The sequence below is a fragment of the Trachypithecus francoisi genome, unplaced genomic scaffold, assembly GCF_009764315.1.
Source record: "Trachypithecus francoisi isolate TF-2019V2 unplaced genomic scaffold, Tfra_2.0 Lachesis_group2, whole genome shotgun sequence".
NCBI lineage: Eukaryota > Metazoa > Chordata > Mammalia > Primates > Cercopithecidae > Trachypithecus > Trachypithecus francoisi.
In genome coordinates this window covers 157456097-157478956 of record NW_022681465.1, presented here as the reverse complement: position 1 = coordinate 157478956, position 22860 = coordinate 157456097, and the positions used below count along the sequence as shown (strand labels likewise).

At 45.2% G+C, this 22860-nt stretch overlaps 1 protein-coding gene across 2 annotated transcripts in view; it reads left to right on the top strand.

Annotated features, from left to right (window-relative positions):
• The first annotated feature begins 5109 nt into the window (after window positions 1-5109).
• The window catches only part of DDX46 (DEAD-box helicase 46), a 79025-nt gene continuing 61274 nt past the window's right edge, over window positions 5110-22860 (top strand). For both annotated transcript variants that reach the window (XR_004430059.1, XM_033181176.1), the window contains exons 1-4: window positions 5110-5333; window positions 10284-10472; window positions 13761-13904; window positions 20203-20299. Coding sequence is in view for 1 of the 2 variants with exons in the window: in XM_033181176.1 (XP_033037067.1) it covers window positions 5317-5333; window positions 10284-10472; window positions 13761-13904; window positions 20203-20299 (447 nt within the window). In the remaining variant the exon portion in view is untranslated. The remainder of the gene's footprint in view (window positions 5334-10283; window positions 10473-13760; window positions 13905-20202; window positions 20300-22860) is intronic.

The following is a 22860-nucleotide window of genomic DNA, read 5'->3' as shown; positions in this document are numbered from 1 at the left end:
GATTAAAAGTGTGAGCCACTGCGGCCCACCTGAAAGTTTGTTTTATTTGAGACAAGGTCTCACTATGTTGCCCCTGTTGGAGTGCAGTGGTGTGATCAGGGCTCACTGCAGCCTCGCCCTCCCAGGCCCAAGCAATCTTCCCACCTCAGCCTCACAAATAGCTGGGACCACAGGCATGTGCCACCATCCCTGGATAATTTTTTTTTTTTTTTTCAGAACAGAGTCCCACTCTGTTGCCCAGGCTGGAGTGCAGTGATGTCGATCTTGGTTTACTGCAACCTCTGTCCGGCCCCTCACTGGTTCAAGCGATTCTCATGCCTCAGCTTCCCAAGTAGCTGGGATTACAGATGTATGCCTCCACACCTGGCTAATTTTTTGTATTTTTGGTAGAGACAGGTTTCACCATGTTGGCCAGGCTGGTCTCGAACTCCTGGCCTCATGTGATCCACCCACCTTGGCCTCCTGTAGTGCTGGGATTACAAGTGAGAGCTACTGTGCCTGGCCTGGGAATTGAAGTTTCTTAGTGTTTGGAATAGTTTAAAACGTTTTTTATTTCGAAATTTCTGGGTTTTCAAATGTATATGGATTGGCCGGGCACCATGACTCATGCCTGTAATGCCAACACTTTGGGAGGCGGAGGCGGGTGGATCACTTGAGGTCAGGAGTTTGAGACCAGCCTGGCCAACATGGTGAAACCCTGTCTCTACTGAAAAAAAAAATACAAAAAATTAGCCAGGAGTGGTGGCGGGCGTGTCTGTAATCCTAGCTACTTGAGAGGCTGAGGCATGAGAATCACTTGAACCCAGGAGGCAGAGGCTGAGGCATGAGAATCACTTGAACCCAGGAGGCAGAGGCTGAGGCATGAGAATCACTTGAACCCAGGAGGCAGAGGTTGCAGTGAACTGAGATCGTGCCACTGCACTCCAGCCTGGGCAACAGAGTAAGACTCTGTCTCAAGAAAAAAAAAAAGGTATATGGATTAAAACTAGAGTGACAAGGATGGTTGTTTAGAGGTGACATGTTGACTATGTTACCTAGTAGTTTTTTAGTTCAATTAGTTCTGTAAATGGATATGTGTCATCACAGTTGGCACTGAAAACAGCAAGAGGGTTATAAGATAGTCAATACTGGGTTAGTAAGTCAAGTCACAGTCAAAATCTGCTGCTTTGGAAGACAGGTTAGTTTACTGAAAGTGATGTATTAGAACACAGACTATAGTCATGTCTTTCACCTGTCTAATAGATAAAACCTTCCAGCCAGGCGCAGTGGCTCATGCCTGTAATCCCAGCATTTTGGGAGGCTGAGGCAGGCAGATCACTTGAGGTTGGGAGTTCGTGACCAGCCTGACCAACATGAGGAAACCCTGTCTCTAATAAAAACAAAATCAGCTGGGTGTGGTGGCGCATGCCTGTAATCCCAGCTACTCAGGAGGCTGAGGCAGGAGAATCGCTTGAACCTGGGAGGCGGAGGTTGCAGTGAGCCAAGGTCATGCCATTGCACTCCAGCCTGGGCAACAAGAGTGAAACTCCGTCTCAAAAAAAAGAAAAAAAAAAAAAAACCTTCCTCCAGTACAGACTTGATGTGAATTTACTATAAACATACTGTGGTGGAGTAGGGGTGGTGCACACCTGTAATCCCAGCACTTTGGGAGGCCAAGGGAGACAGATTGCTTGAGTCCAGGAGTCTAGGAGTTTGAGACCAGCCTGGGCAACATGGCAAAACCCTCTCTGTGAAAAACACAAAAGTTAGCTGGCAGGGTGCTCTGTGCCTGTAGTCCCAGCTACTAGCTACTTGGGAGGCTGAGGCACAAGAATTACTTGAACCTGGGAGGAGGTTGCAGTGAACCGAGATCACACTACTGCACTCCAGCCTGGGCAACAGAACCAGGCCCTGTCTCAAAAAATATATATATATATATATTATATATTTAATATATATTACTGCTAGCCAATATGAATATTATATAGTACTATAAATATTTAACTGTACATAGCACATACAAATACATAAGTACAACCAATATATATTTTATATAGTTATAATATATATGTATATAATAAATATTTAAGCCAGTTAGAATTGTCATGTTAATGTGTCCTCTTAAAGGGGAGTTGGAAATAAAGTATCTTGAAGAGAGCTCTGGCCTAAGTGTCAGGTCTCTGGACTCTAGTTCTAGGTTAGATTCCAACAAGGTTAGTGATCTAGGACTAAATATGTTTCCTGAGTCTCAGTTTTGTTACTTAAAATCAAGAAGTTTGAGTTTGTGATTTTTTTTTTTTTTTTTTTTTTGAGACGGAGTCTCACTCTGTCGCCAGGGCTGGAGTGCAGTGGCCGGATCTCAGCTCACTGCAAGCTCCGCCTCCCGGGTTCACGCCATTCTCCTGCCTCAGCCTCCCAAGTAGCTGGGACTACAGGCGTCCGCCACCTCGCCCGGCTAGTTTTTTTTATTTTTTTAGTAGAGACGGGGTTTCACAGTGTTAGCCAGGATGGTCTCGATCTCCTGACCTCGTGATCCGCCCGTCTCGGCCTCCCAAAGTGCTGGGATTACAGGCTTGAGCCACCACGCCCGGCCGAGTTTGTGATTTTAAAAATCTGTAACATTAATCCCGTGATTCTTTTTATTATTATTTTTTGAGACAGAGTCTCACTCTGTTGCACAGGCTGGAGTACAATGGTATGATCTTGGCTCAATGCAACCTCTGTCTCCCGGGTTCAAGTGATTCTTGTGCCTCAGCCTCCCGAGTAGCTGGGATTAGCACACACCACCACACTCAGCTAATTTTTGTATTTTTAGTAGAGACAGGATTTCACCATGTTGGCCAGGCTGGTCTTGAACTCCTGCCTTCATGTGATCCACCCGCCTCAGCCTCCCAAAGTGCTAGGATAACAGTCATGAGCCACTGTGCCCGGCCCTAATCCTGTGATTCTAAACAATATTCAAATTGTGTTAATTTCAGAAATTAAGGACTTATTTCCATTCACTTCTGCATGGCCTCATGCAGTTCCATGGCTTCAAGTACGGTGTATTATATATATATATTCTATAAAATGTTGAGGACCCATATCTCTCCCATCTCTATTTGTAGCTGTTATTTCCTGGATGTCTAGTAGGCACCTCAAATATCACATGACTGAAACAAAATCAATGACTCTCTATTTCCTCCACCAAATCTGTTGCTCTCATACCTTTCTCATCTCCACAAATTCACCACAGTCCACAATAGCTCTGTTGAAAACCTGGCAGTCGTCTTTTATTCCTTCCTTTCCCTCATAGCTCACATCCAATTTAATCTATTGGCGCTTTGAGAGCTGCTTCCAGAATATACCCAGAATCTGATCATTTCTCAGTCTCCACTGTTTAAGCCACTGGTGGTTTCCTATGTCTTTTAGGCTGAAACTCACATTCCCTACCTGCAGCCCACATTTAAACAATTTACAGGGGGATTCCTAACCCTCCTTGGTGTCCATCCTGTCACTCATTAATTAGCTCAGGCCTTCTTACCTTTGGCATGGACTGCCAGACCCTCTGTCTCTATCCCTCTTCAATGTTTCTCACAGCTACCACAGGTGGACAGCAAGCCATGGTGGAAGGGGGGCAGGGGGAGCATAAACTCATGTTGGAGTGTCACTCGTTGGTTTGCTTTTTTTTTTTTTAAATCAACTATGTTGAGATAAAATTTACATACAATAAGTCATCTACAGTTAAAGGGTACATACAGTTCAGTGAATTTTTAAAAATGTGCAAATCTATTCAATGACCACCAAAATCAAGATAACAGAACGTTTCCATCATCTTTAGGTGTAAGAAAGTAAAATAGTACAGAGGCAAGTAAAGTAAAAATGTGAGCCTTTCTCCAACTCCATTATAGCTTCCTGCAAAAACAACTCAACATTTCTGTGTGTGTTCCATGAGACTAGTCATTCACAATACATATACAGTTTTTGGTGCCCAAACTCTTGAATAATGTTCTCAATCTTGACTGTACTTCAGAATTACCTGGGAAGCTTAAAAATTCCTAGTGCACAAGTAGCACTCCAGGTCAATTAAATCAGAACATAGCGGTGGAACCCAAGCTTCCATTTTATTTATTAATATTTTAGAGATGAGATTTCTCTCCACTATCCAGGTTGGAGCGATCATAGCTCACTGCAGCCTCAAACTCCTGGGCTCCAGTAATCTTCTTGCCTCAGCCTCCCCAGCTCAAATGATCCTCCCACCTCAGCCTCCCAAGTTAGCTAGAACCACAGGCGTGCCAGCACACCTGGCTAATTATTTTGCTTATTTTCTGTAGAGGGTCTCACTAAGTTGCACAGGTTGGTCTTGAACTCCTGGGCTCAAGCCATCCTCCTGCCTCGGCCTCCCAAGGAGCCGGGACTATAGGCATGAGCCACCATGCCTGGCCCTTTTTTGTGTTTATTTTATTTTAAGCTTCCCAGAGAGAGAATGTTGAGAACTAATCTTTTGCCAAAGTATTTTTAGCTCCTTGTTCTCTGCTAGGTTAACACCTACTCGGTCTTCAAATCTCACCTCAAAGTTCACTTCCCCAGGAAACGTTTTTTCTGAATCCCTCTCCAATGGTGGACTCTCCTTGCTGTATTACATCAGCTTGTGTTTTTAGTCAGGTCTATCATTATTATTATTATTTTCTTTGCAGAGACGGGGGCTACTTTGCCCAGGTCTTGAATTCCTGGGCTCAAGCTATCCTCCCGCCTCAGCCTCCGAAAGTGCTGGGATTTCAGGCGTAAGCCACTGCGCTGGCTTAGTCATCTCTATTTCCCCCGCTAGACTGTGAGCTACCCAGGATCTAGCAGAAGCCTGGCATATGACAACACATAAATGAGAGAATGTATACATGAATAAAGAACGTGTATGGAGAAAGTTGCCGCATTCTGTATCGCAAATTAAGGCAGACATCAGCCTGCCCAGGACGCCTCTTTGGCTCTGGTGCGAAACATCCTCCCGGGCCGCAAGGCGGAGTCGCTACGCTCAATCGCACTAATCAGCCGGGCGCAGGGGCCGGGAAGACGGGGCCAAGCAAGGCATCACCTTTCGAGGAGGCCGGCGCTGTGCGCCCTCCAGTCGAGCGGGGGCGCTGTGGAAGAGCGGCAGCTTCCGGTCGGCTTTTCTCTTCCTTCGGCTGCCGGCGCCAGCACGTCCTGTTTTCGTTGGTCGCGCTGGGATGGCCGCCGCCGGTGTAGCTGTCGCTAGTGCTTAGCGCGGATCTTTGCCGGGCACTGAGGGCAGCGCAGTCTCCTTTTTGTCCCGTTCGCCTGCGCGTGGTACTCAAGGGCACCAGCATTCCCGCGGTCGGCAGCATGGGTCGGGAGTCACGGTGAGGCAGAGCACCGAGCGGGCTAGCGGGCGAACGGCTTCTTGGGGTCGTGAGAAGAGGCGGGAGTTGAGGTGGCCGCCCGGCCAGGCCTGGCGCGCCCCCACGTGCGGCCAGCGCTGCCCCGCGGGCATTGGAAGGGGTGGGGGACCTCGGCTGAGGGAATGGTTGTGCTTGGGCCAGCGACGGCTTCTCCTCCCCTACTATCAGAAGGTTCGAACCCCTGGAGCGGGAACAATCCTCTAGGACGTTAGTGATTGGGCACCACATCCCGCCACTTCAAGGGAGCCTGCCCTGATTACTTCAGTGGGAAGTGATCCCAGTTGGATTGCTTATTACTTCGCATTTCCAACATTTCCTCGACTCCCATCATTCTGTATTTTAGTTCTTTGTGCGCTTATGGTCTTTTCCCAAGTTACATGAAAGGAGCTTGTGGGCAGACATTTTTACCGCATCGACAGCACTGTACACGACTAGGCTTTTACTGGGCTACGGTAAATACTTGTTGCGTGGGCATTTACTTCGCAAATAGATTTCGTATTTCTTTGTTACCTGCTTTTCTGTCCTTTGAAGTTATGGACTGTGAGCTCTTATTAGAACTATGAGATCTCATCACAACTTTAGATTGTTGATAGATTGTTAGGAACCTTGAGAATTTTATGTTAAAAATGACTATTTGCTATGTATTTAGCAATGACTGAAAGATATGTCTAGGAACAATGAAGGCTTTTGTTTTTAACGCTAACAGTTCTTTGTTGAGGTAAAATTAACAGTCAGGGAAATGGACAAAACGTAAGGGTAAAACTTGATGAAATTTAGCAAGTATATAAACCGTGTAATCATCACGTAGATGAAGATAAAGAATATTTCTTTAACTACAGAAAATTCCTGTAACGGTGTTTTAAATCTCCTGAAGGCTGCCCAGCCCAGAAATTTGGAAGTGATATTTATTTGACTCATTCTTCTCTCTCACTACCCACAACCTGTTAGGTTCTACATCCTTTCCCCATTCTGGCTGTCCCTGACTTAATTGAGGCCCTAATTATTTATTGTCCAGACTACTACACCTGTTTTAAATTGATTATTCTCTGAATTGATTGTCTTCCTTTGTTGCTCTCCTAATTGTTAGATCCCTCACACTACAGCCAGAGTGACAATTCTGAAGTAGAGATAAGAACATGTCATGCCCCTGACTTAGTCTCCATTGGTTCCTACTGCTTCCAAGATGAAATTTAAACTCTGTGACAGCCTTCAAGGCCCTTCACAAGAAGGTGCATTCTAGCCCTTCAGCCTTCTCCTTTACCTCTCTGCTATGCATGGCCTGTGCTCTACGTTTGTTCAGGGAATCATGAAAGGCCCAGAGGTGGGAAGGCTCAGGGTGTTAGAGAAATAGCTAAAAAGCCCAATTTTTCTACATGTGTAGGTTTCATGAAGGGTTTTTATCTTTTTTGAGAAGAAGTAGGAGGTGGGTCCTGAATAGGACTTGGGTCCAGAAAGTGGGTGGATTGTAGATTTTGAAGATAGCAGTTTGTTTGTGAACCTTTGAAGATTTTGAGTAAAAAGTGTGTAACAGAATCAGAATTCTCCTTAGCAGCAATGAGTAAGATTTAATGGAAAAGGGAATAGAAACAGGAAGACCACAGTCTTTAAGAATCTCCTAGGTAGATAAGTCTGATATAGAATAGTGACAGTTGGAACTCTGTGGAGGTGATATAATGTGAAGGGAATTACAGAGGTGAAATTGGTATTACTTGGTGGTTTTTTGTTTTTGAGACAGGGACTTGCTCTGTCACCCAGGCTGGAGTGCATTGAAACAATCTTGGCTCACTGCAACCTATGCTTCCTGGGTTCAAGAGATCCTCCTACCTCAGCCTCCCGAGTAGCTGGAACTACAAGCGTGTGCCACCACGCTCTGCTAATTTTTGTATTTTTTTGTAGAGACAGAGTTTCACCATGTTGCCCAGGCTGGTCTCAACTCCTGAGCTCAAGCTCTCTGCCCACCTCGGCCTCCCAAAGTGCTGGGATTACAGGCATGAGCCGCTGTGCTCAGCCATTTGGTGTTTTATTTATTGTATCGAATGAAAGCAAGAGAAAAATATTGATGATAACTAATGTTTTGAGCCTAGTGACCGGAAGTTGGTATGATTAATGGTTTGGGGAGGGAAGGGTAACAAGTTTGGGTTTCTACAAGTTGAACTTGAGGTGCTTGAAAGATAATTAGGTGCACTCATCTCCTAGTGATCTTATTTATATGGCTTTAAATAAATAGCCTTTGTACACTGATGGCTGTCCAGTTTATATTTCTAGAGAAACGTCTTCCTTGAACTCCAGGCTAATTTTCAACTACATACTATATATCTCCACTTGGATACCTAATATTCTGATCCACCTTCTCCCTGGATCTGTTTCTCCCTCAGCCTTCCCATCTTAGTAAATGGCAACTAAGTGATTTCTCTCTTGCTGTCACACTTGACATTTAATTCATCATTAAATCCCATCAGTGCTAGCTTCAAGATATCCAGATTTTGATACTTCTCAAAATCTTTCCACCTTCCATTTTGATCTATGCCACCACTATTTCATGCCTGGATGATTGCTGTAGTGCTGGTCTTTGCTAATCCTACCTATTCGCCTTTTGTCCTTGCCTCCCTTTGTTTGGTTTGTTCTTCTCTCAGCAGCCAGAAAAATACTTTAAAAACATTAGGCCAGGTACAGTGGCTCATGCCTGTAATCCCAGCATTTTGGGATTACATTAAGTGGGAGGATTGCTTGAGCCCAGGAGTTCAAGACCATCCTGAGCAGCATAGCAAGACTCCATCTCTACAAAAAAAAAAAAAAAAAAAAAAAAAAAAGGTGGGCATAGTGGCACACACTTTTATGCTTTTGGTCCCAGCTACTTGGGAGGCTGAGGTGGGAGGATGCTTGAGGCCGGGAGATTAAGACAATCCTGAGCAACATGGTGAGACACCGTCTCTACGAAAAAAAAAAAAAAAAAAAAGAGTGGGGGGTGGGTGTGGTGGTGTGTGCCTTTAGTCTCAGCTACTCTGGAGGTTGAGGTGGAAGGATTGCTAGGGCCCAGGAGGTCGAAGTTATAGTGAGTGGCAATCGAGCCGCTGCATTCCACCTGGGTGACAGAGTGTGACCTTGTCTCAGAAAAGAAATAAATAAAATAAAAATAAAAAGGCTGCATGCGGTGGCTCATGGCCTGTAATCCCAGCACTTTTGGAGGCTGAGGTGGGGGGATCACTTGAGGTCAGGAGTTCCAGACCAGCCTGACCAACGTGGTGAAACTGCCTCCTCTACTAAAAATACAAAATTGGCCGGTGTGGTGGTGTAGGCCTGTAATCCTAGCGGCTTGGGAGGCTGAGGCAGGAGGATCGTTTGAACCCGGGAGGCAGAGGTTGCAGTGAACTGAGATGGTGCCATTGCATTCCAGCCTGGGCATCAGAGTTTTTTATTTTAAAAAATAAAATAAAAAAAAAATAAAAATAATTAGCTGAGTGTGATGACGCCTGCCTGTAGTTCCACCTTCTTGGGAGGCTGAAGTAGGAGGATTGCTTGAGCCCTGGAGGGTTGAAGTTGCAGTGAGCTGTAATCATACCACTTCACTTCATCCTGGGTAACAGAGTGGGGCCTGTTTCTAAAAATAAAAATAAAAACATTAACAAGGTTGTGTCACTCCTCTGCTTAAAGTCTTCCAGTAGATTTTCATCTTGGTGTAAAAGACAGGGTCCTTATATAATGGCCAGTAAGGCCTTCCAGGTTTGGCTTGCCTGCTGTTTTTCTGACCTCATCTTATGGCACACTCTTGTTACTCTTTCAACACTAGCGGCAACTGGCATCCTTGCTGTTCTTTGAACGCACCAGTCAAGCTTCCTCTTTAGGGACTTTGCATTTGTTCCTTTTGCATGGAAAATTCCCTGTGTATCTACATGGCTCCTTTATTTCCTCCAAGCCTCTGTAACAAATGTCATGTTTATATTGTGTATAAACCTATTTTTTTTTTTTTTTTTTTTTTTGAGACGGAGTCTCACTCTGTCGCCCAGGCTGGAGTGCAGTGGCCAGATCTCAGCTCACTGCAAGCTCCGCCTCCTGGGTTTATGCCATTCTCCTGCCTCAGCCTCCCGAGTAGCTGGGACTACAGGCGCCTGCCACCTCGCCTGGCTAGTTTTTTGTATTTTTTAGTAGAGACGGGGTCTCACGATGTTAGCCAGGATGGTCTCGATCTCCTGACCTCGTGATCTGCCCGTCTCGACCTCCCAAAGTGCTGGGATTACAGGCTTAAGCCACCATGCCCGGCCGTGTATAAACCTATTTTATACAGTGTTTGTTTCTTCACTTGTCTGCTGTCTTTTCCTTTACCAGAATGTAAGCTGCCCAGAGCTCAAAGGCAGGAGCTTGGTTTGTTTTGTTCACTGTCCTTGCCTCTCTTTCTTTTTTTTTTTTTTTTTTCTTTTTTGAGAGGGAGTCTGGCTGTCGCCCAGGCTGGAGTGCAGTGGCCGGATCTCAGCTCACTGCAAGCTCCGCCTCCCGGGTTTACGCCATTCTCCTGCCTCAGCCTCCCAAGTAGCTGGGACTACAGGCGCCAGCCACCTCGCCCGGCTAGCTTTTTTTTGTATTTTTTAGTAGAGACGGGGTTTCACCGTGTTAGCCAGGATGGTCTCGAACTCCTGACCTTGTGATCCGCCCGTCTCGGCCTCCCAAAGTGCTGGGATTACAGGCTTGAGCCACCGCGCCCGGCCGCCTCTCTTTCAAGACAGATTTTCTACCTTTACATGTGCCTATGCTGAAGCAGAAGGGTTCATTTTTTTCCCTCATAATTTCAGAAAAATTCATAAAAAGTTCTTCGAGTGTTAAATTTGTCTGCTGAAATTATTTTTGGAAAGAATGTAATGAAATATAATAGAAGCTAATGGTGTTTGCTGAACTTAATCTTTGACTTACTTGTTCTAGCCACTATCGAAAACGATCCGCATCACGGGGTCGCTCTGGAAGTCGGTCTAGAAGTCGCTCACCCTCAGACAAAAGAAGTAAACGTGGAGATGACAGGCGATCTAGAAGCAGAGATAGAGATAGGAGGAGAGAGAGGTCTCGTAGCAGGGATAAAAGAAGATCTCGGTCAAGGGACAGGAAGCGTCTGAGGTAAGACGTTAATTAATTTCCGAAGGACTAGTGATAAATTGGGCCGTCTGAGCTATAGCAGACTTCTTCAAAAGTGTGTTTTCAACGCCCTTTTCTTTATCCCCAGCTTGCTTGATTAGACCCAGAGGACTGTGCCTACAAAGACTCTATCAAATAGTGTTTTATTTTATTATTTTTTACATCTTTTTTGAGACAGAGCCTCACTGTGTTGCCTAGAGTGGAGTGCAGTGGTATGATCTCAGCTCACTGCAACCTCCACTTCCCAGGTTCCAGTGATTCTCATGCCTAAGCCTCCCAAGTAACTGGGATTACCGACGTGCACCACCGCGACTGGCTAATTTTTGTGTTTTTAGAAGAGACGGTTTTTTGCCCTGTTGGCCAGGCTGCTCTTGATCTCCTGGCCTCATGTGATCCTCCCACCTTAGCCTCCCAAAGTGCTGAGATTACATGTGTGAGCCACCGCGTCCAGCCATCAAACAGTATTTTTAGTTTGGAGACTTGAGGCTGTATTTCCTGTAACCCAAAGATATCCCTTGAAGCCCTCCGAGGGATGTACAAAATGAAGTAAAAAAAAGTAAAGTACTAAGTTATATGCAAGGGGGTTCTATTCCAGTTCTGCTCCAGGAGAGCTGACCAAGGTGTTAATTTTGCTTTCCTCTTTTTTTTTTTTTTTTTGCCACCCTTGTTGAAATTTGTAAAATTTTCTTCTTCTCTCTCTCCTTCCCTCCCTCCCTTCCTCTATCCCTCTCTTCCTCTCACCCTATCTCCTTCCCTTCCTCTCCCTCCCTCCTTTCTCCCTCTCTCTTTCTCTTTCTTTTCTTCCATTTGCTGAACAGTGTGTTTAGAGCAGCCTCTAAAGCAGACAGAAAAAGGAAACAAAGCAGACTCTCTCCAAGCCTCTTAAACTATTTTAATGAGCTGTCATAGATTTAAACTAAAGAGCACCTTAATCTTTATTTGTTTATTTATTTATTTATTTTGAGACAGAGTCTCACTTTGTCACTCAGTCTGGAGTGCAGTGGCGCGATCTTGGCTCACTGCAACCTCTGCCTCCTGGGTTCAAGTGATTCTCATGCCTCAGCCTCTTGAGTAGCTGGGATTATAGGCATACTCCATGATGCCCAGATAATTTTTGTATTTTTTTTTTTTTTTTTTTTTTTTTTTTGAGACGGAGTCTTGCTCTGCCGCCCAGGCTGGAGTGCAGTGGCCGGCTCTCAGCTCACTGCAAGCTCCGCCTCCCGGGTTCACGCCATTCTCCTGTCTCAGCCTCCCGAGTAGCTGGGACTACAGGCGCCCGCCTCGTCGCCCGGCTAGTTTTTTGTATTTTTTAGTAGAAACGGGGTTTCACCGTATTAGCCAGGATGGTCTCGATCTCCTGACCTCGTGATCTGCCCGTCTCGGCCTCCCAAAGTGCTGGGATTACAGGCTTGAGCCACCGCGCCCGGCAATTTTTGTATTTTTAATAGTGGCAAAGTTGGCCAAGCATGGTGGCTTATGTCTGTAATCCCAGTCCTTTGGGAGGCTGAGGTGGGTGAATCACAAGGTCAGGAGTTTGAGACCAGCCTGGCCAACATGGTGAAACCCCGTCTCTACTGAAAAAAAAAAAAAAAAAGAGTTAGCCAGGTATGGTGGTGCATGCCTGTAATCCCAGCTACTTGGGGAGGCTGAGGCAGGAGAATCACTTGAACCCGGTGGGGGTGGAGTTGCGATGAGCAGAGATCATGCCATTGCACTCTAACCTGGGCAACAAAAGCAAAATTCTGTCTCAAAAAAAAAAAAAATTAGCCGGCATGTTGGTGCATGCCTGTATTCCCAGCTGCTCGGGAGGCTGAGGCAGGATACTTGCTTGAACTCGGGAAGCGGAGGTTGCAGTGAGCCGAGATGGTGCCACTGTACTCCAGCCTGGGCGACAGATCAGGACTCCATCTCATAACAGAAAAATAGAAAGTAATCTTCTGTGCACACCACACCCAGCCAGTTAAAAACAGCTTTTCATAGGGATAGGGGTCTTAACTGTGTTGCTAGTGGCCTCCCAAAAGGTTGGGACTACAGGTATGAGATACCATACCTTGCCCAGTTTCTCATTAAAATAGGAAGGGAAGACAAGGTTGTGTTGTGAGTGGATCACAGAAAGAATTTAACTTCATCCTTTTCAGACATTGGAGTACATTGGTGTTACATAGGATTCAGAGAAAATATTCTCCCGCGACAATGTGGATAGTGCTAATTCATTTTCACATTTTGTGGTCCTAGGACAATTTCACACAATTAATTCAAGTACTTAAGTGAAAATGGTTATTTAACATTTGGTCTTTGACTTTTTGGTGTGAAAGTAGAATCATAAGATTTTAGAGCAAGAAGGATATCAAAGATAGATGTCAAGTGAAGTCTCCATATTTTATAGATGATGAAACTGAGACCCAGAAAGTTGGAGATCTGACCTGTATCATGTCATTAGTTACCAGGAGTAGCAGGATAGAAATTCTTGCCTCTTCATCTTCAGATCAGTGATCTTTTAGTAGCCCCATTATGCCCATCCTTATACTTAGGTTTAGGCTATCTGAAACTAGATATTCTATCTTAGACCATCAATTTTAAATCGATGTTAATTACAGATTTATTATGTTTTTTCACAAACATCTTTATGAAATTAGTATTCTCTGGCCTGGCATGGTGGCTCATGCCTGTAATCCCAGCACTTGGGGAGGCTGAGGCAGGCAGATCACCTGAGGTTGGGAGTTCGAGACCAGCCTGACCAACATAGAGAAAGCCCATCTCTAAAAATACAAAATTGGCTGGACGTGGTGGCGCATGCCTCTAATCCCAGCTACTCAGGAGGCTGAGGCAGGAGAATTGCTTTAATCCAGGAGACAGAGGCTGTGGCGAGCCGAGATTGTGCCATTGCACTCCAGCCTGGGCAACAAGAGTGAAACTCTGTCTCCAAAAAAAAAAAAAATTAGCCTGGCATGGTGGTGCAGATCTGTAATCCCAGCTACTGGGGAGACTGAGGCAGGAGAATCACTTGAACCTGGAAGGCGGAGGTTGCAGTGACCTGCAATTGTGCCACTGCACTCCAGCCTGGGTGACAGAACTGAGACATTGTCTAAAAAAAAAAAAAAAATTAGTATTCTCATTTCTTTCATTGAGCACTTGTAAGACTTGGCTTTACTTCATTGAGACCTCTGCCTTTAATAATGGTAGTAATTAAGATTCTTTCAGGAAAGAATCCTGATCTGAAATAGTAACTCCATTTGGTCATAGAATAAATGAAAAGTGTCCCCCTTTCAGGCGTTCCAGAAGTAGAGAGAGAGACAGAAGCCGAGAGCGAAGAAGATCTCGAAGTAGAGACAGGAGACGCTCAAGGAGTAGAAGTCGGGGCCGGCGATCCCGATCCTCCAGTCCTGGCAATAAAAGCAAGAAAATTGAGAATAGGTAATGTTATCATTGGGCTGCATCTATAATGCAGATTGGGGACTGCTTCCCTTCTCTGCACCTTTCTTTTTTTTCCTTTAAATTTATTTTTGTAGAGAATTAACTGTATTTGGCTCCTACCATGAACTGTTGGCAGTGTTTTATTTTAATCGGTTATAATGTTTATAATTCAGCTGGAAAATACTAGATTCTGTCAGTTTTAACAGTCAATATGTTGTATTCTTATTTAATACATACTATTGATTGGAAATGTATTTTACAGACATCTTTGTAGAAACTGTCGTTTTCTTTTCAGACAGGGTCTCACTCTGTTGCCCAGGCTGGAGTGAAGTGGCAAGAACATAGCTCACTAACCTCAAACTTGTAGACTCAAGTGGTCCTCTCACCTAGGCCTCCAAAAGTCCTGGGATTATAGGTGTGAGCCACTCTGCCCATTCTGGAAGTTCTATTTCAGTTAAAAACAAAATATAAATTCAGAAAAAGTGAGCAAAATATAAATATATAGTTAAGATTGGGCGCGGTGGCTCATGCCTGTAATCCCAGCACTTGGGGAGGTCGAGGCAGGCAGATCACGAGATCAGGAGGTCAAGACCAGCCTGGCCAACATGGTAAAACCCCATCTCTACTAAAAACAAAAATCAGCTGGGCGTGGTGGCACATGCCTGTAATCCCAGCTACTTGGGAGGCTGAGGTGGGAGAAATGCTTGAACCAGGAGGCAGAGGTTGCAGTGAGCTGAGATGGCACCATTGCACTCCAGCTCTGGGCAACAGAGCAAGACTCTGTCTCAGAAAAAAACAAACAAAAAAACATGTAGTTTATTAAGTAATTATAAAACAAACATCATATGCCCACCATCAAAGTCAAGAAATAAAACATTGTCAGTATCCCATAAGTCCTCCATTTATCTTCTCTAATCTCTCTACCTCCTAGGTGAAACCACTGCTGACTTTTGTGCTAGTAATTTTCTTCATTTCCTTATAGTTTTACACCTGCATTTGCATCTGGAAAAAAAATTTAGATTTATGTTTTCTTTTTATCTTTACATGAATGGAGTCATGTGTTCATATGTGTCTTTGCTCAACATTGTTTGAGATTCACATGTTACTTAACAGCAGTAGTTCATTTTTGTTGCTGAGTAGTATTCTGTGGTATAAATATCCCATAATTTAGCCGTTCTGCTGAAAATGGATGTTTGTTTTTACCTTTGGGCTATTAGCTTTTGTGTGTGTATCTCCTGGTATATATGCACGTAACTTTTTCCTAGTATGCATTTCTAGAAGTGAAAGTGCTTGGTTGTAGAATAAACATAGCTTTATTTTTAGTAGTTAATCTCAAATTGCTTTTCAAAGAGTTTGTACTAATGATACTTGTACTATCAGTGGGTGAGAATACTGTTACCCCATGCCCTTTTCAGTATTTGGAATTGTCAGTCCTTTAAATTTTTGCCTACTGGACAGATGTGTAATAATAATACTGTTATTGTTTCAGTTTGCATTTCCGTGATTAATAATGAAGTTGGAGTTGAATACTTTTTTTTTTTTTTTTTTTTTTTTGGAGACAGTCTCACTCTGTCACCCAGGCTGGAGTGCAGAGGCACAATCTCAGTTCACTGCAAGCTCTGCCTCTGGGGTTCAAGCAATTTTCCTGCCTCTGTCTCCCAAGTAGCTGGGATTACAGGTTCCCACCACCATGCCAAGCTAATTTTTATATTTTTAGTGGAGATAGGATTTTGGCATGTTAGCCGAACTGGTCTGGAACTCCTGACCTCAAGTGATCCGCCCACCTCGGCCTCCCAAAGTGCTGGGATTACAGGCGTGAGCCACCACGCCCAGCCAAGACTTGTCTTAAAAGTTACAGAAATTAGGCTGGGTGCGGTGGCTCACGCCTGTAATCCCAGCACTTCGGGAGGCCGAGGTGGGCGGATCACCTGAGGTCGGGAGTTCGTGACCAGCCTGACCAACGTGGAGAAACCCCATCTCTACTAAAAATACAAAATTAGCTGGGTGTGGTGGCATATTGCCTGTAATCCCAGCTACTCAGGAGACTAAGGCAGGAGAATAGCTTGAAACCAGGAGGCGGAGGTTGCAGTGAGCCGAGATCGTGCCATTGCACTCCAGCCTGGGCAACAAGAGTGAAACTGCTTCTCAAAAAAAAAAAAAAAAACCAAAAAATTACAGAAATTAAGACAATGTGCAATTTGTGTAGCAGTGGACAAACAGATTGGTGAAGCATGTAAAGAGCCCAGAAACTCATCCATACACATGATAATTTGATTAGGTGACAGCGGTGATGCTGTAATGAGTGGAGAATTTTTTTTTTTTTTGAGACAAAGTCTCATTCTGTTGCCCAGGCTGGAATGCAATGGTGCAATCTTGGCTCACTGCATCCTCGGCCTCGCGTATTCAAGCAGTTCTCCTGCCTCGGCCTCCTAAGTAGCTGGGACTACAGGCGTGTGCCAACACGCCCGGCTAATTTTTTTTATTTTTTAGTAGAGATGAGGTTTCACTGTGTTAGCCAGAATGGTCTGGATCTCCTGACCTCGTGATCCACCCACCTCGGCCTCCCAAAGTGCTGGGATTACAGGTGTGAGCCACCAAGCCTGGCCAGAAAATTTAAAAAATTGTTCTAGTGATATCTAGTATCCTTTTATGAAATAAGACTGCCTACCATATTCTGTGAACAAAAAGCAATTCCAAGCAAAGACCAAATTAGATGGCAAAATTCTAAACGTTTTAGAAGTTTTAGTACTAGAGAGTATCTTCTTCACCTCTAGGAACCTTTTTTTTTTTTTTTTGAGACGGAATCTCGCTCTGTCACCCAGGCTGGAGTGCAGTGGCCGGATCTCAGCTCACTGCAAGCTCCGCCTCCCGGGTTTACGCCATTCTCCTGCCTCAGCCTCCCGAGTAGCTGGGACTACAGGCACCCGCCACCTCACCCAGCTAGTTTTTTTTTTTGTATTTTTTTTAGTAGAGACGGGGTTTCACTGTGTTAGCCAGTATGGTCTCGATCTCCTGACCTCGTGATCCGCCCGTCTCGGCCTCCCAAAGTGCTGGGATTACAGGCTTGAGCCACCGCGCCCGGCACCTCTAGGTATCTTACATCAAATCTGGAAGGATTTCTAAATGACTTTAAAAAGCACCAGTTATAAAGGAGAAAAAAGATGGACTAATTTGATTACATTAAAATTAAGAAATTTTATTCGTTATGAGATGCCGTAAGTTGGGGTGCATAAACAAGCTGGGTTTATTCCAAGAATGGCAGGTTATTTTAACATTAGAAAATCATTAGAAGGCCAGGTGAAGTGGCTCACGCCTGTAATCCCAGCACTTTGGGAGGCCGAGGCGGGTGGATCACGAGGTCAGGAGTTTGAGACCAGCCTGACCAACATGGTGAAACCTCGTCTTTACTAAAAATAAAAAATTAGCCAGGTGTGGTGGCGCACACCTGTGATCCCAGCTACTCAGGAGGCTGAGGCAGGAGAATTGCTTGAAACCGGGAGGCAGAGGTTGCAGTGAGCTGAGGTTGTGCCACTGCACTCCAGCCTGGCTGACAGAGAGAGACTCTGTCTCAAGCCCCCAAAAATCATTAGAACATTAGAACATTCAAAATGCATGTCTCTTGGGATTTTAAATGTTATTACATATAAATTATCTTGCAGAATATAGGTCTGTTTCTTCATTTATCACATTTTAACTATCCTACCTAAATTTCGTTGTTTGTATATAGTATGTTCAAGTATTTAGTAATGCTTCCCATTCGTGTCATGGGATTAATCATGGAATTAATTTTTTTCATCATATTTTCTTTTTTTTTTTTTTTTTTTCTGAGATGGAGTCTTGCTCATTGCCCCAGGCTGGAGTGTAGTGGCGCGATCTTGGCTCACTGCAAGCTCTGCCTCCCGGGTTCACGCCATTCTCCTGTCTCAGCCTCCCGAGTAGCTGGGACTACAGGCGCCCGCCACCACGCCCGGCTAATTTTTTGTATTTTTAGCAGACACAGGGTTTCACCATGTTAGCCAGGATGGTCTCGATCTCCTGACCTCGTGATCCGCCTGCCTCGGCCTCCCAAAGTGCTGGGATTACAGATGTGAGCCACCGTGCCCGGCCCATTATATTTTCAAGTTTTGTTTTTTTTTTTTGAAACAGAGTCTCGCTCTGTTGCCCAGGCTGGAGTGCAGTGGTGTGATCTCGGCTCACTGCAAACACCACCTCCCAGGTTCATGCCATTCTCCTGCTTCAGCCTCCTGAGTAGCTGGGACTACAGGCGCCTGCCACAACGCCCAGCTAATTTTTTTGTATTTTTTTTTTTGAGACAGAGTCTCGCTCTGTCGCCCAGGCTGGAGTGCAGTGGCCGGATCTCAGCTCACTGCAACCTCCGCCTCCCGGGTTCAAGCGATTCTCCTGTCTCGACCTCCCACCCCCGAATAGCTGGGATTACAGGCTCCTGTCACCAAGCCTGGCTAATTTTTGTATTTTTAGTAGAGATGGGGTTTCACCATGTTGGTCAGGCTGGTCTAGAACTCCTGACCTCATGTGATCCACCTGCCTGGGCCTCCCAAAGGGCTGGGATTACAGACATGAGCCACTGTGCCCGGCTGAGATGGGGTTTCACCATGTTGACCAGGATGGTTGGTTTCAGTCTCCTTACCTCGTGATCTGCCTGCCTCGGCCTCTCAAAGTGCTGGGATTACGGACATGAGTCACTGTGCCTGGCCTCCAGGTGTTTATTAATGGAATATGAAAACACAGTTGACTCTTAGAAGTTTATTTCTTACCTAAATAGTGGAATAGAAATCTAGTAAGTGTACTTATGTATTTTTTGTTTTAATCTAATAGAGACGACATCTCACTATATTATCCTGGCTGGTCTCGAACCCCTGGGCTCAAATGATCTTCCTGCCTTGGCCTCCCAAAATGCTGAGATTACAGGCATGAGCCACTATGTCTGACCTGTGTGTGTTTTTTTTTTAAGAGACAGGGTCTCACTTTGTCACCCAAGCTGGAGTGCAGTGATGGGATCATAACTAACTGCAGCCTCGAGCTACTGGGCTCAAGTGATCGTCTTGTCTCTGCCTCCTCAGTAGGTAGGGCTGCAGGTGCACACCACCATACCGAGCTAATTCTTAGAGTTTTTTGGAAAGATTGGATCTTGTTATGTTGCCCTGGCTGATCTCTTTAACTCCTGTTTTCTTTCTTTTTTTTTTTTTGAGACGGAGTCTCGCTCTGTCACCCAGGCTGGAGTGCAGTGGCCAGATCTCAGCTCACTGCAAGCTCCGCCCCCCCGGGTTTACGCCATTCTCCTGCCTCAGCCTCCCGAGTAGCTGGGACTACAGGCGCCCGCCACCTCGCCCGGCTAGTTTTTTGTAATTTTTAGTAGAGACGGGGTTTCACCGTATTAGCCAGGATGGTCTCGATCTCCTGACCTCGTGATCCGCCCGTCTCGGCCTCCCAAAGTGCTGGGATTACAAGCTTGAGCCACCGCGCCCGGCCTAACTCCTGTTTTCAATTGATCCTCCTGCCTTGGCCTCCCAAAGCATTGGAAATATAAGTGTGAGCCACCTCACCCCACCTGTAAAAGTATTTTAAGGCCGGGCAAGGTGGCTCATGCCTATAATCCCAGGCATGAGGAATATTAATATTATAATATTTCTCTAATATATATTAGAGGCTGAGGCAGGCAGATCACCTGAGGTTAGATGTTCAAGACCAGCCTGGCCAACATGGTGAAAACCTGTCTCTACTAAAAATACAAAAATTGGCCGGGCGCAGTGACTCATGCCTGTAATCCCATCACTTTGGGAGGCCGAGACGGGCGGATCACGAGGTCAGGAGATCGAGACCATCCTGGTTAACACGGTGAAACCCTGTCTCTACTAAAAATACAAAACAACTAGCCCGGCGTGTAGTGGCGGGCGCCTGTAGTCCCAGCTACTCGGGAGGCTGAGGCAGGAGAATGGCATGAAGCCGGGAGGCGGAGCTTGCAGTGAGCCGAGATCACGCCACCGCACTCCAGCCTGGGGGACTGAGCAAGACTCTGTCTCAAAAAAAAAACAAAACAAAAATTGTGAGTGTGGTGCCTTGCCCCTGTAATCTCAGCTGTTTGAGAGTCTGTGACAGGAGAATCGCTTGAATCCGAGAGGTGGAGGTTGCAATGAGCCAAGATCACGCCATTGCACTCCACTCCATTCCAGGCGACGGAGTGAGACACTGTCTCAAAAAAAAAAAAAAAGTATTTAATAATGAATGTTTCTAAGCACAAATGAATGATATTTCTCTTGTCTCTTTTATTTTTTGGTAGATCTAGGTCCAAAGAGAAAACTGATGGTGGGGAAAGCTCTAAAGAGAAGAAAAAAGACAAAGATGACAAGGAGGATGAAAAAGAAAAAGATGCTGGCGTATGTTTATTAACTTAAAAATAATTGTATATCATACTTGTTTCTTTCTCTTTTTTTTGAGGTAAGAGTCTCGCTCTGTTGCCCAGGCTGGAGTGCTGCAGTGGCACATTCTCGGCTCATTTCAACCTCCGCCTCCTGAGTTCAAGCGATTCTCCTGCCTCAGCCTCCCAAGTAGTTGGGACTACAGGCATGCATCAAACTTGTTTCTATGGGCTGGGTGCAGTGGCTAACGCCTGTAATCCCAGCATTTTGGGAGGCCAAGGTGGGCGGATCATGAGGTCAGGAGAGCAAAACCATCCTGGCTAACAGGGTGAAATCCTGTCTTTACTAAAAATACAAAAAAAAAATTAGCCGGGCGTGGTAGCAGGCCCCTGTAGTCCCAGCTACTTGGGAGGCTGAGGCAGGAGAATGGTGTGAATCCGGGAGGCGGAGCTTGCAGTGAGCTGAGATTGGGCCACTACAGCCTGTGCGACAGAGCAAGACTCCGTCTCAAAAACAAAAACAAACTTGTTTCTAGGACGACAAATTTTTTCTTTTTAATGCTGTAAGCTTTATTTTAAAATAACCAGATGTGAAAGATAAAAAGGAAGATTAAATAATATTTACCCCTGTGGGAAAATTTTCTTAAAGAAGTTGCACATCTATACACATTATCTCTTTTTACATAAAAATGCAGTCTTACCATATGAACATTATCAGTTGCCTTCCAAAAAATTTGTGTAAATTTAGACTTGAGGCTGGGCATGGTGGCTCATGCCTGTAATCTCACCACTTTGGGAGGCCAAGGCAGGTGGATCACCTGAGGTGAAGAGTTCTAGACCAGCCTGACCAACATAGTAAAACCCCATCACTACTAAAAATACAAAAATTAGCCAGACGTGGTGGCACGTGCCTGTAATCCCTGCTACTTGGGAGACTGAGGCAGGAGAATCACTTGAACCTGGGAAGCAGAGGTTGCACGAGCCAAAATCGCACCATTGCACTCCAGCCTGGGCAACAAGAGCGAAACTCTGTCTCAAAAAAAGCACGAAGGCCGGGCATGGTGGCTCATACCTGTAATCCCAGCACTTTGGGAGGCCAAGGTGAATAGATCATGAGGTCAAGATATTGAGACCATCTTGGCCACCATGGTGAAACCTTGTCTCTTCTAAAAATAAAAAGATTAGCTGGTTGTGGATGCGCATGCCTTTAATCCCAGCTACTCGGGAGGCTGCGGCAGGAGAATGTCTTGAACCCAGGACTTGGAGATTTCAATTAGCCAAGATCCCGCCAGTGCACTCCAGCCTGGTGACAGCGAGACTGTCTGAAAAAAAAAATTTAGACTTAGGAATTTAGACATGAGGCCAGGTGCTGTGGCTCATGCCTGTAATCCCAGGAATTTGGGAGGCCGAGGCAGGTGGATCACTTGAGGTCAGGAGTTCAAGACCAGCCTGCCAACACAGTGAGACTCTGTCGCTACTAAAAATACAAAATTAGCCAGGTGTAGTGGCATGTGCCTGTAATCCCAGTTTCTCGGGGGCTTGAACCTGGGAGGCGGAGATTTCAGTGAGCCGAGTTCATGCCATTGCACTCCAGCCTGGGTGACAGCGAGACTGTCTCAAAAAAAAAACCCAGAACCAAAGAACCAAAAAAAAGACTTTAGACGTGAATACATTTGTTTCTGTACATCGTTGCCCCCATGGGAATTTCAAAGTTTAATTTTTCCAATCTGTTAGGAAGTGATTGGTATTCCTTATGTTCAGCTACATATCTTAAATGAGTGAATATTTAAATGCTGTGAATATAATATGTATTTATAATTTAATAAGAATGTATTTTCTAAATTTTTTTTTTTTTTTTTGAGACAGAGTTTTGCCCTTGTTTCCCAGACTGGAGTGCAATGGCGTGATCTAGGCTCACCGCAACCTCCACCTCCTGGGTTCAAGCTATTCTCCTGCCTTAGCCTCCCGAGTAGCTGGAATTACAGGCATGTGCCACCATGCCTGGCTAATTTTGTATTTTTAGTAGAGATGGGGTTTCTCCATGTTGGTCAGGCTGGTCTCGAACTCCCGACCTCAGGTGTTCCACCTGCTTCGGCCTCCCAAAGTGCTGAGATTACAGGCTTGAGCCACTGCATCTGGCCATTTTCTCAAGTTTATTAACCATTTTCACTTTTATTTGAATGGCGTATTCGTATCTTTTGCCAATTTTGTTATTTATTTATTTGTTTGTTATTTTTTGAAATGGAGTCTTGCTCTGTCACCCAGGCTAGAGTGCGGTGGTGTGATCTCGGCTCACTGCAACCTCTGCCTCCCTTGTTCAAGCAATTCCCCTGCCTCAGCCTCCCGAGTAGCTGGGATTACAGGCACATGCCACCATGCCCAGCTAATTTTTTTGTATTTTTTGTAGAGATGGGGTTTCCCCATGTTGGCCAGACTGGTCTCGAACTCCTGCCTTCAGGCAATCTGCCCGCCTCTGCCTCTCAAAGTGCTGGGATTACAAGCATGAGCCTGGCCTATTCATTTTTTTGAGACAGGAGTTCTGCTCTTGTTGCCGAGGCTGGAGTACAATGACGTGATCTC